The sequence below is a fragment of the Hyperolius riggenbachi genome, chromosome 2 (assembly GCF_040937935.1).
Source record: "Hyperolius riggenbachi isolate aHypRig1 chromosome 2, aHypRig1.pri, whole genome shotgun sequence".
Classification (NCBI taxonomy): domain Eukaryota; kingdom Metazoa; phylum Chordata; class Amphibia; order Anura; family Hyperoliidae; genus Hyperolius; species Hyperolius riggenbachi.
Genome location: NC_090647.1, coordinates 544,279,020 through 544,292,581, shown reverse-complemented (window position 1 = coordinate 544,292,581; position 13,562 = coordinate 544,279,020). Strand labels below are relative to the sequence as shown.

The window sequence follows — 13,562 nt, the reverse complement described above, 5'->3', positions numbered from 1 at the left end:
GGACCCGATCTGTCCCTGCTATTTCCGCTGGAGCCCATTGAAAAGCAGCTACTTCGTCTGCGCAGGAACTCAGATGCTAAATATTGCCAAGAGCTGCAGGCGCTACTGCAATTGCGCCGACAAGCCTTGCCGGATTTTTCGGAGGCTGCCAGCGCTGGATCCCTGAGGCTGAAGAGGATCAGGGAAGCCTTAATAGGATGCAGAGGCTTCCGCCTACTGAGGTAAGTCCGTTTAAAGAGACTCTGTAACAAAATGTTGAGCCTTATTTCTTCTATCCTATAAGTTCCTATACCTGTTCTAATATGGTCTGTCTCACTGCAGCCTTTCCTAGTTGCACAGTCGCTGTAATATCTCGGTTATCCAATCTAATCTTTCCTTTGTCAGCTCAGGCAAGAATGTGCTGCTCTGCTTGTGATAGGGAGAAGCTATACACACCCTCTCCACACCCCCTCCAGGCTCTGTATGAGTCACAGACTGAGCTTCTCTGAACCTATCACATGCTGGTTAGCAGCCATGTCTTGTTTGTAAACACTGCCTAAAACTGGCAATTACAAGCCAGGATTGCAGCAGGGAGTGGCAGAAACAGCACAGAGGGGCCCGGGAGAACATAATGAATAGAATGGTATGCTTTTTATTGTAAGAATTTTAGAGTACAGATTCTCTTTAACCCCTTCCCGACCGCCTAATGTCGATGGGCGTCGGGAAGGTGGCAGCAGCAGGACCGCCTAACGTCGATTGGCATCAAGTTCTGGAGCTGTAATTCAGCAGGGACATCTACTGAGCTCTGCTCCTTGATCAGCCTACTAGCTGCTATCGCTGCTAGTCGGCCTTTCGTAAACGAAAGGGGAAAGAAATCCCCTTTGCATACATCCGTACAGTGCTGCTATTTAGTGCAGCGCTGTACAAGGGACACTCGGCTGTCCCTCAGAGTGGCAGGGGATCAAAGCCCTCTCATAGGCTGATGCCTACAAGAGGCAGAGAAGAGGACGGATCGCCGTCTTAGTCAATTCAGGACTGGGTAGGGGGAGGGAGGGAAAGTCAGACGGTGTAAGTTGAATAAAAGAATAAAAAAAAAAGGATCGCAGGAGTGATTAGACACCTTCAAAAGAATGTCCTGTTAAGGACAATAAAAGGTTAGATTAATTTGTGTGCCAAGTTGTAGGGCTGTGCAGCAAGCTGACAAAGCTGCACAGCACTGTGTTGTGAAAAATGGCCTGGTCACTGGGGGGGGGGGGGGGGGGGTGTATGCCTGCGGTCCTGAAGTGGTTAAAGCGGATCCGAGATGAATAACTATAACAAGTAACTTGTCTATATATTTTATCTAAAGTTTAGGTAGTTTACACAGCAAATCTGGCTGCAAACCACTTCAACAGTTTATGATGATGTATTCCTGTGATACAATGAGGGCAGCCATGTTCTGTTTGTCATCATTACACAGGTAATCTGCAACTGCATCTCCACCCCTCAGCCTGTGAAAAATTCACTCTCCCCTCCGCTCTGAAATCTCTGGCTAGCAACCTCCTTCTCCTCCTCCTCCCCAGACTGAGCTCCCATAAGCCCTTGCTACATGGGTCTGAGTGCCTTGGCGTTTTGGAGAAGCTGTGGGCGAGGCTTGTTTAGTTTATAGGGAATTAGAGTATTAAAACAAAAAATAAGTATTCGGCTTGAGGAATGCCCTATAAACTATATATGTAAGGAACACAATTATGCAATGAATAAAAGTTCATCTCGGATCCACTTTAAGAGAAACCCACAGGACTGAATCGTTACCATAAAATGCATGGTGCTGGTTTATAAGCCAGGAAAACCAAAGCAGGTAAAACAGCCATTGCTGCTCTTGACAGAATGTACTGATTTCCAGGTCCCAGTTTCCAACAGGGAGGTGACAACAGCTCCCACAAACCCAATTCCTATACGTAATACAGCGCAGCAGTGTTATACATTACATCGCCGCATGGCTCCCATCCTGGTGACAGGAGGGTGGCGTGGTGATTGGCTGTACTGTGCTTGTACACTGAAGAGGGGATGTCCCGCTGCTGGAAGGAGGTTATCTACGCTCCACTGCTGCTCTCATTACATACAGGAGCAGGCTCCCCTGTGACGTAGGTTAGTTAAATGTTGGGGGGGGGAGGGGGGAGGGTGAGGAGGGAATGACTTAAACATTATGTAGTTACGCCCCTTAAGCACAGGCATGGCACAGAGATACAGGCCTTCAGGATATATTACTGCTATTAAGTATGCCTGCTAAACTGTTTGGGGTCAAGTTGATACATTTAAAAATGAAAATGTGATTTTATACAATACTCCACCTGCTTGTTTGACTGGCAAGTTCTAAAGGGTCTCATTTTATTACACTGCAGTAAAAATACAGCAACCTCATACCGGTAGATAACAGGGGCTAAAGCTTCCCACAGGCAGGGCTGGTTCTAGCTACAAGAGGCCCCAGCGAGCAGAAAAAGTAACCTGGACCCCTCCCCCCCTCCTCCGGCAGCAAATTCACCCCCGAAGTAACCTGATCGCCCCCCCAGCAGCAATTTCTCCCCCAAAGTGACCTAGGGGCTCCCTTACCCCCTGGCAGCAAATGCAGCTTTAAAGTAACCTGGGGGCTCCCTCACTCCCCCCCTGGTGTAAATTCACCCCACCAGGACCCCAAATCTGGCTACTGAGAACCGCTCCCACCAGATCTTCACCCAACTTTATCGTGCTCCCCTCCAAAGTTTTTTGGTAGCATAGCGACTCACCTGTCCCGGGGAGTGAACACTTTAGAGCCCTGGGGGGGAGTGAACACTTTAGAGCCCTGGGGCACCTGCCCAGGTTCCCTCTATGGTAGTGCCAGCCCTGCCCACATACTAGGAAAGCCTTGGTTAAGACGATGTTCGGCACCATATTGGCCAAGAATCTACTATGCGAACTGCTGCTCCACAATATAAATCACAAGCAAAGAATGTGGCTGCTTGCTCACCAACCAACCCCTCCATATAGCAGATTGGTAAAGAGCCAATTTCCCACAATGTCACCCTAATAATTAACATTAAGGGCCACATTAACAAACCTTTAAAGTGAGTTTAAAGGGTAAAAAAGCAGAGCTCCCCAACCCTGTCCTCAAGGCCCACCAACCCTACACATTTTGCAGGAAACCAAAAACATTCACAGGTGAGGTAATTAGTGCCTCAGTAGAGCCAATTATCTACCTCTGTGTATTTCCACAACATGCACAGTTGGTGGGCCTTGAGGACAGGGTTGGGGAACACTGCGTACAGAGACTTCCGTTCCTCTCCTGGGTGCCCCCCCCCCCGTTCCAGCGATGGCCCCCTGCGCTCAAATTTCCAGCTGCGAGAGCCTTCGGCAGTCCGAGTGTTCCTGAACCTTACCATGCATGTGCTGATGCGAAAGAGTGCGCACTGCCGCATGCGCAGTATGGATCGGCCAGTCTTCGGAAGCCCTCGGGCTCCCAAAGACTTTCGAAGCCTCTCACAGAGGAAGAGAGCAATCCCTGACCCATCAGTCAGACTGCTAACAGTGGAGCCAGGTTTAGAATGAAGTGACCAAGAGAGGAACAGGAAAGTTCTATAGGGCCCAGAGCCTTCCCTCTCGTTAAGTTTTTTTTTTTTTTTACACTTCAGACACCCTTTAATATCAAGTTCCAAGTCTGAGGACTTTGCTTTTGTAAATGTTAGTCTCTTTTACTGCAGCAGTAAAGCAACAGTCTTCTCAGCTTGCAAATCTAGTGGAGCTCCCAAAAAATGAAACTTTTTTTGCAGCATTTCAAAAGGCTTCTAATAAAAATTTTTATTAACTTATTTTGTACAGCTAAACAAAAATAATTGAATAAAACAAAACTAAAGACTTAACAATCCAGTCATGAGAGATAGGCAACTTCAGTCATGAAAACATACATACATGAGGCACATAAGGTATACGAGACATATGAGGTTTATGGTGGAAGCTTAATACTCCTCTCAGCATGATGTCACCGCTTCCCGGGGGGCCGTTTTCTGCCGCGCCGAGTCCCGCTGACAGTCCTCAGATACTCTGCATGCATGAAGAGTGCAGCCATTTAATACACTGGCACATTAAAGAACTCATGACGGGGCTACAAAAGAAAGGAAGGTTGAGACACAAGCCTCTGGCCAGTTGTTTCAGTGGGGAAGATTTACAGAGCTGCGCACGGTGTAAACGAGAGACTGGCAGATGACGCAAGCTGCCCAGGTCATGTGATGCGTATGGGAACTCCAAGACCTTCAGAAATCAGGACAACTGAAGTAACATGATGAGATAAACATGAATGTACAGTCCCCATCCTATTTAGAACTAGTATGTATATTACTTTTAACATATTGGTATATTGAGGAGTTTCTCTCTGCTGCTATAGGCACTGTTATTGGCCTGACGAAGCGGGCTCAGACCCGCGAAACGCGTTGCCTGTGCTACTAATAAAATCTTTTGTTTATACAAAGATTTTCGTCATTTGAGGTAAGCCACCTTAAACATTTTGTCGATTTAAACTGTTTTTAAATGCTTTTATAAACCACTAGGGCGCCTCTTATATTCAGTTATTTAGAACTAGGCTGTGTTTCCTTCATTTTGAAGGGGTTAATGTTTCACTTTAAATTCCCTTTAAATACAAAACAAGGGTTCAGGAACAGGGATGCTCATCACAAGTAACCGCCAGTGGTTTCTTGTGATTCAAATGAAGTTTCATTGCTGCAGGTGCGCGGCGGGGATATAAGGTGTTCATTACATATAATTCCACCGTCCGCCCTGCATTCCAAAGAGGCTGCACGCGTCCTATTGGATGCACTGCAAGCCTTACTATGGGCACTTCCTCCTTCAAGCCGGTAGAAGAAAGTGCGCCAGTGTGAGGCTTGCAACGTGACCAATAGGCATGCAGGATTAGGACTATAGGATACAATTGCTTATCTCATCAGTTCATGTTCCCTTCAGGTTTGCTTTTAGATAACAAAAACGGCTGCAAACTACAATCTTAAAAACAAATATATATATATATATACACACACACACACACACACACACACACACACACACACACACACACACACACACACACACACACACATTTTTGTTTTCAAATGTGAAAATCAATAAAATACCAGGAATATGAGCTCTGTAATTCTTCCCCTCTGTCATAGATTACATATCGGGAAATCACTGGGGGGGGGGGGGGGTAATCGGTTTTATTAGCGGCCGCCGGATGAATCCAGCCACGCGCTATGATCAAGAGATGGGAAGGTTAATTTCATTTCATTGATTGGTGGTTACACACACACAAAAAAAATCGGGGGGTTGGTTAACATTGTTAGGATGATTTTATAACACTCTCCTTTTCACCGAGACACTGCCGCTCGTTATTTATATTCTGCGGCTGAGCAGCTCGGAGTCGATACAAATTGCATGCGCCAAAAATAAAGCAAGAAAGGGGCTAACACAGACCAGCAGCTGCTAAAATCTGCACAGCGCTTTCACAAGAAGAAGAAATACAATAAGCGTCTGAAATAACAGTGCTGCCTAAAACCATTTACATTTCTATTCAATTTTTTTTTTCCAACAGCGCTAAATCTGTGAACACCAAAACACGGAAACGTTCCGATGGCTAGGTAATGAGCCTGCACAGGCCTGCTTTATTAAATATATTTAGCCGCTTAACAATCATATCAACTGACTTGCTCCAATGGTGTGAGAGAGAGAGAGAGATAGGGTGGGAGGGGGAGAGAGAAGGAGGGGGGGGGGGGAAGAGAGAGAGAGAGAGAGAGAGAGAGAGAGAGAGAGAGAGAGGGAGGGAGAGAGAGGGGGAGGGAGGGAGAGAGAGAGGGCGAGAGAGAGAGAGAGGGAGGGAGGGAGGGAGAGAGAGAGAGAGAGAGAGAGAGAGAGAGGGGGAGAGAGAGGGAGAGAGAGGGAGAGAGAGGGAGAGAGAGGGAGAGAGAGAGAGAGAGAGAGAGAGAGAGAGGGAGAGAGAGGGGGAGAGAGAGAGAGGGAGAGAGAGAGAGGGAGAGAGAGAGAGAGGGAGGGAGAGCGAGGAAGGGAGGGAGAGCGAGGAAGGGAGGGGGGGAGAGGGAGGGGGGGAGAGGGAGGGGGGGGGGGGGGAGAGGGAGGGGGGGGGGGAGAGGGAGGGGGGGAGAGAGAGGGAGGGAGAGGAGAGGGAGGGAGGGGGGAGAGGGAGGGAGGGGGGGGGAGGGAGGAAGGGAGGCGGAGAGGGAGGGGGGGAGGAAGGGAGAGAGATAGAGGGAGGGAGAGAGAAGGAGGGGGGGGGGGGGGGAGAAGAGAGGGCTGTTTTGCAAAGCATTTTAGTAAGGAGGCTTTTTTAGTCTCTTTCAGCCCCATACACACACTCCTAGGAGTTCTGGTTCACCATGAGCTTGCTGGGCAAACTCTGGGTGGTTCAAGTTCTACTCCATAGAGCAGGCTCCTCTCTTCCCGTTTCCCTGTATGACGTGTGATGACGTGTGATTGCGCATCATATAGGAAAGAGGAAGAGAGGAGATGGCGGCCGGCGGGGACACATCGCATGGATTGAACGAACGGGTGAGATAAATACACACAGCAGGGGGGGCCCCATGGAGAGGGAGGGAGGAATGATGTCGGCTCCCCTCCCACTTCTTCCAGGGGGAAAATGTACGGGTGCGTTTTTGTCAGTAGGAGCATTTGCCTGCCATGCAGGTATTAGGCACATGCTTGGCAGGCAAAGGGTTAGGGCTGGTTCACACTGGCCACTTTCTTAGCGCTTGGCTGATCACCGGCAATCAGCAAAGCGCTGCTTCTAATGTGTCCCTATAGATACATTCACACTGCAGCGTTTGAGATCAATCACAAACGAGCTGCATGCAGCGTTATGGGGGCGATCGCGCTGTGTTTCTCGTTCTATTGAACAGGAATCACAAGCGCAAATCACAGCACACTGCGAGTTTTAACCGGCCGAATCATGATCGCGGACACGAATGATCGCCGGGTGTGAACCAACCCTCAATTAGCTCTTGAACAGTACCGGTCATTCATTAGGTTATCAAGCTAACCTTTGTTATGGGCAGTAGTGCTCGCATAGGTGCTAATGTACGTTAGGTAGAAAAAAATAAAGTCTTTGTAAAAATAATACCTTTTAATGGCTAACTGATAAAGTGAAATAATGCAAGCTTTCTGGGATCTAGTCCCCTTCTTCAGGCATATTTCTAGATGTAAGCTGAAGTAAAACACTGACGCAGGTAAATAGTAAACACAAAGATGGCAGTTGTGCTGGTTACTGTTTAGCAGTTAGATGTCAGGTGATCAGCAGGCTGGAGCCAGTGAGCTCATAGGTGCTAATGGAACTAGCAGTTGTGCATGAGAACTGCATAAAGCACAGTCTGCTAACTATAGCTCCTTGGTAATTTTTAACCTTCCCCTTGATCAACTGAGAAATGTGCGGGTTGAGGATGGTGTGTGTTTTTTTTCTGGTTGAACTTGATGGACAGATGTCTTTTTTCAACCAAACTATGTAACTACTGTATGTAACAGTGACGTAACAACACAGAGTTACCGATATAAGGAACACTCAGCTTCGGACAACGTAGTTCTCGCTTAATTTAATGTCAAAATAGGTAAGACGAAAGAGTTAAAGGGCTATAAATGAAGAATGATTGTGGTTTCAGAGTTGCTGGCACCAGCTGTTATTGAATTTTCTCACTAAACAGTATCTTGGGTGTTTAGAGATTGGCAAAAAACTTCAAGCAATAAAAACTATTCTGGTTGAAAAAGGCTGGTGAACGAGAGAGGTAAAAGGCAAGTAGCACACATAAGGCTCGATTCTCTAAAGCGTGATAACTGCTATCACAGCAGTGATCACGTGTTCTGCCGCGCGCAAAGGTTCTCATGCAAACAACGTTACTTCGCGTTACAAGTGAAGGTTTCCGTACGATCACGTGTGCGTTTCACATGAAACCCATAGGCCAAGCCCATAGTCCGCAGCAACAGAAGGGCAACAACAGTTGTATTCAATGCAAGTGCATCACTAAGCATATCCCAACACATAAGACGGTCTTTGCAAAGGATGGGCTATAGCAGCAGGAGACCATCAAGAGTGCCTTTGGTATCACAGAAAAATAGGAAAAGACACCTGTTGTGGGCCCTTTCCACCATGCTCAATCGGTCTTATATTGGTTTGAGGAACAATAATCAAAGTTTAACCTATTCCATGACCAGCTCAGTCCCCCGATCTCCCTCAATCGTATTGAGCTTTCGAGGGACGAAGTCAAAAGATCACTTAAAAACTTGGAAACGCCACCAACCCAATCTGACCCAACTTAGAGCTGCCATTATGTCAGCATGGGCCAACATTCCTCAGCAACGTAGCAGCATCTTGTTCAGTCCATGCCAAGAAGAATATCAGCTGTAATCAGAGCTAAAGGTGGACCAACTCGTTATTAGAAGGTGTCTCTAATGTCTTGGCTACTTAGTGTATATACATAAAGTACATACATAGGTTTGATAGCCAACAACAATGAAACATTTGTCAAGTGCTTTTCTCCCATAGGACCAAAAGCGCATAAGCTTGTCTCAGATCAGTACATAGTGATGTGTACAGGGGGTAAAAAGTTATGTGATCGTACATGCCAGACTAAACCGGTAGCTTTCTAGTTTTGATTTAAATGTGCTCAAGGTTGGAGCTGTCTTGATTAAATTAGGCAAGGCATTCCACAGGGATGGGGCAGCATGACAGAAATCTCTGGCTCCAAAGGTTTTTAGTTGAACTCTGGGGGTGGTCAAGTTATTGGATCCTTTTGATCTGAGGTTGTGGTAGGTGTGATGCAATTGCAACAAATTTTTCAGGTATCCTGGGCCTAGGTCGTGTAGGGATTTGAATGTTAGCATGTTAATATGGAAAAGGGTAGCCAGTGTAGTGAGCAAAGGATTGGCGTTATGTGGCAATGGCGGGGTTGGCTAGTTAACAGGCAGAGCTGCAGCAGGCAACGCTACCTGACACATAGAGAGTAGATAACTGTTTGCATAGTAATTCAGTTACTGCAGCAGTCACTGTATAGGACACACTGTACATCACAACACACACTATCCCGGACGACAAAGTGACCAGCGCGCCATTTGATGCGTCTAGGTTTCCGGTTTAGAGATTCAAGACAGCAAAAAGCCCCATTAAAGCCAGACAGTCCATCATAATGCTGCAGCTTCTGGAAAATGATCTGGGCCTGTGATAATAGGCCGTTTGCATGCTGCATAATGCATTACAAGAGACATCATTAATTTAGGCAGGAAGGAGTCGAGCTCACAGACAATGAGAAGGCTGAGGAAACAGCCCAAGGCGCACCTGCAATCCATCTTCACCCGGATCTCGCCAAGGTTACCTTGTGCTGCGCCTTCTCCTCATCCTCCTCACACCTCACAGGAGGACACGTACATTCCTCAGTGCAGCCAGAAACACAACCAGACACACACACTGAGGCAGGCTGAATGCAGCAACCATTGCTAGGAATACATGACAGCTGTTACTGTAAATTATGAAAGAGCTCTGTGACTGGAAATGCTCGCAATGCAAAGCTTTCCCTGAAATATGGGGATGCAATTATCAAAAAGCAGTGATGGGGAACCTTTTACAGGCTGAGTGCCCAAACGGATACCCAAAATCCACTTATTTATCACAGAGTGCCAACACAGCAATTTATACGGAATACTGTCAGTTTTGGTTAAGAAGGAAACAGCTCAGACATTAAAGGCCACTCTATATTTAAGTGCAGCAATTACCCCCACATATGAAATACAGAAACTACCCTCATATATAAAATGCAGCAATTACCCCACATATGAAAAGCAGAAATCGCTCCACATATGCATAGCAGCAATAACCCCCACAAATAAAATACAGCAATTACCCTGCATTTAAAATGCATCAATCACTTCACATATGAAATGCAGCAATTACCCCACATTTAAAGTGCATCGGTCACCTCACATATAAAATGCAGCCATTACCCCACCCTGGGGCCCATTTCCTCCCCCATATGCATGCCACCCTGGCTAAACCTCTCCAGGTTCTCAGGAAGTTGGCAGCTGCAGCTGGGTGGGAGGATAGGTAGGGAGGGTAAGTAGCTGCAGCTGCAGCAGGATAGGAAGTGTAGGTAGCCCAACTGGGAGGGAGGGTAGGTAGAGAGATTAGGTAGCTTCTGCAGGACAGGAGAAAGTGTAGATAGGTAGGTATGGTAGCTCCAGCTGGGTGGGAGGATAGGTAAGGAGATGAAGTAGTTGCTATGGGGGTCAGGTAGCTGTGACTGGGAGGGAGGGTAGGTAGAGAGATTAGGTAGCTGCTGCAGAACAGGAAGAGTGTAGGTAGGTAGGTAATGTAGCACCAGCTGGGCGGAAGGTAGGTAGCTAGAGTAAAGTAGTGGGGAGAATAGGTACCTGTTGCTGGGCGGGCTGTATGGAAGGGTAGGTAGTTGCAATTTGGGTGGAAGAGACTGCAGTTAGGTAGCTGCAGCTGGGTGGGCTGTAGGGACAGTAGGTAGCTATGGCTAGACAAGCATATGTATAGTAGGTAGCTGCAGGTGTTAGGAAGGGTAGGTAGCTGCCGTGGGCAGGAGGGAGGGTAGGTAGGGAGAGAGTAGATACATGCTGCTGCTGGGCGGGCGGTAGTTAAGGAGGACAGGTAGATGCATGCTGCTGCTGGGCGGGTCGTAGGTAGGGAAAGTACATGCTGCTGGCAGTAGGGAGGGTAGATAGGTCCATGCTGCTACTAGGCGAGTGGTAGGAACATGCTGCTGGTGGCAATAGGTAGGTAAGGTAGGTACATGCTGCTGGTGGCGATAGGTAGGTACATGCGGCGGGTGGTAGCTAGCACTTTTTTACTTGCAAGGTGCTAAAAAGCTATTCTGTAAATAAGATGATAAAAAAATCCCCTTCGGAGACACTTTGGAGAAAAGTAATTTGATCAGAGCCATGAAGTCTGTACTTGCATTTCCATCTGCTCAGGAAGTATTGTCCATTACCAATACTGAAATAAATGACAGCCTCTTCCCACCTTTTCTATGGCTAAAAAGCAATGCCCTTCACGTTGCATTATCTCCCCTCTTGTGAGATGCTGAACTCCACAAACCCTCTGGAAATCTGCAGATTACAGGAATCTTAGCCTCTGCTAACTAGGAAGTTTCAAATCGGGATGATACTATTTACTGGCTAACTTAAAAGTGAACCAGAGATGAAGCACACTCATGTATTTTACCATATATATCAGTGAGGACGTTAGAGAAAACACCTACCCTGCTTTCTGTTTTATCCTTCACTGCTCAGCCTGCTTGTTATCAGCACTGATAAAGTCCCTGACTGAGTATTCAGTCTGGCTTTGCTCAGGAATCATAGCTGAGTGTCTTCTCTGATGGCTTTTCAAGCCCAAGCCTGCCCCCTTCTGGCTCTGCTTTCCTGTTCTGTATACTGCAGCATCACAGAGAGCTGTGATGAGATGGGAGGAGCTGCTAGTGTCTGCTAATGTAAGGGTATATTGAAAAAGGTTTTTTTTTAAAATCTGTATTTGTTTGTCATACAAGGTTTTTAGAAATGGTGATTTCATTTTGCACACAGCCCACTAAATAATATGCTTTTCTGATGAACTGTGTTCTGCATGAAGTTTTAGTAAAAAAAAACCCCATAAAAACCGGCACACCAGAGCAGCAAAAATACCAGGTATAGCATTTATTTTGTAAAATCTATCAGGGGATATGTTTATTTTGTGCCAAAGCGTTCATCTCTGGTTTCCTTTAATGTTCCACATAATTAAGACAAGACAAATAACATTTATATCGCGCTTTTTTCCTGGCAGACTCAAAGCACCAGAGCTGCAGCCACTAGGGCGTGCTCTATAGGCAGTAGCAGTGTTATGCTGGGAATACACGGTACGTTTCTGTACCGAGCCACACGCTAGGTTCCGGCGCGTCCCCACGGGCACTTCTTTTCTTTTCGTTTTATTCTATTGTTCTGCCCGCGATATCGAGCGCGGAATCGATCCGTCGAGGTATCTGACGCGTCGGATATTATCAATCGAGCCATCAGCGGCTCGATACACAGTACAGAAACGTACCGTGTATTCCCCGCATTAGGGAGTCTTGCTTAAAGTGGATCCGAGATGAACTTTTACGCATTGCATAATGATGTTCCTTTCCTATTGTTTATAGGGCATTCCTCAAGCCAAATACTTTTTTGTTTTTGTTTTAATACTCTAATTCCCTATAAACTAAACAAGCCACGCCCACGGGTTTTCAGAGAGCCAAGGCATTTTCAGACAGTAGCAAGGGCTCATGGGAGCTCAGTCTGGGCAGGGGAAGGAGGAGGTGTTACTAGCCAGAGATTTCAGAGGCAGAGGGGAGGAGGGAGGAGGATTCGTTTTTTTTGCTCAAGATGCAGATAAGCCTGCCTCTGTGTAATGTTTACAAACAACATGGCTGCTGTCATTGTATCACAGGAAGAAATAATTATATTCTATTAAAGCTGTTTGCAGCTAGATTTGCTGTGCAAACTATCTAAACTTTAGATAAGATATATAGACAAGTTACTTGTTATAGTTAGTTTTTCATCTCGGATCCGCTTTAAGGTCTCCTTACTGAATAAGTGCTGGCTTACTCTGTGCAGGTTCCCTCATGGTGCCATACTGTGCGCAGATCCTACCTAACCCTACACATGCTCTGCATTCTTGTTCAGGGTCTACGGCTAAGAGTATTAGCGGTAGTGATGGTCTGTGGTTGGCCACGGCGGACAGTTTGCTGCAAATATTCGCTGTTCATCGTTGGTATTTACTGCAAACTTTACGTGAAGTTCGCGCTTGCCTCCTATTTGAACATAGAGCTATGTTTTGACTCTTCACCCTTGAGTCAGGTGGTACAGAATGTGAAAAATCTACTTGTTGCTTGTTGAGCATGCCGCTCAAGAGGTTTTACTGGCCTCTGTAGTCTTCCCGTATAAAACTATTAGGTTAAATGGCTGCATAAGGTGTTAGCTAGCACTAGGCTAGCTAGTATAAGTGCCCATAACCCCCCCCCCCCATCCAGCTACTTATACATTACCCAGCCTGGTTCCAGCGATCGCCGCAGCCTCCCCGCGCAGCCTTGATCTTCTCTATGGGGAATCTCGGGACTGCGCATGACGTCATGTACGATCCTCTCCATACAGAAGACCGGAGCTGTGCGGGGAGGCTGCACAATCGCTGGATAGAGGCTGGGTAATGTATAAGCGGCTGGATCGGGGGGTTGTGGACACTTATACTAGCTAGCCTAGTGCTAGCTAACACCTTATGCAGCCATATGACTTAACAGTTTTATACTTGGGGACTCAGGCTAGCAAAACCTCCTGAGCCGCGTAACGCTCAGGAGGTTAAAACAGTAAAGAAAAAAAAGCCTCTGTGTAAAATACATATTTTTAGGGGACAATTTTGCCATTTATTCCCTCCTCTGGCATGTTTTTTGGACAGTTTTGACACCTTTTCAAAAGCTACTGTGGCTGCAAATATGCCCAGAAGGTTTTTGACGTTCACCTGCCAGTAAAGTCAATGAGGTTCGCCGCGAACATCCAGATTGCAAACA

The 13,562-nt window shown here is 46.7% G+C and overlaps 1 protein-coding gene across 8 annotated transcripts in view; it reads right to left on the bottom strand.

Annotated features, from left to right (window-relative positions):
* AP1S2 (adaptor related protein complex 1 subunit sigma 2) overlaps window positions 1–13,562 on the bottom strand; it is a 172,404-nt gene that overhangs the window by 62,690 nt on the left and 96,152 nt on the right. The window contains exon 5 of one of the 8 annotated variants that reach the window (XM_068270778.1): window positions 3,764–4,093. The exons of 6 other annotated variants lie outside the window; for them this stretch is intronic. In XM_068270778.1, the coding sequence (XP_068126879.1) occupies window positions 4,058–4,093 (36 nt within the window). In that variant the 3' untranslated portion in view covers window positions 3,764–4,057. Of the gene's footprint in view, window positions 1–3,763; window positions 4,094–13,562 lie in introns of those variants that run through there. One more of the 8 variants, XM_068270779.1, reaches the window with a different exon arrangement.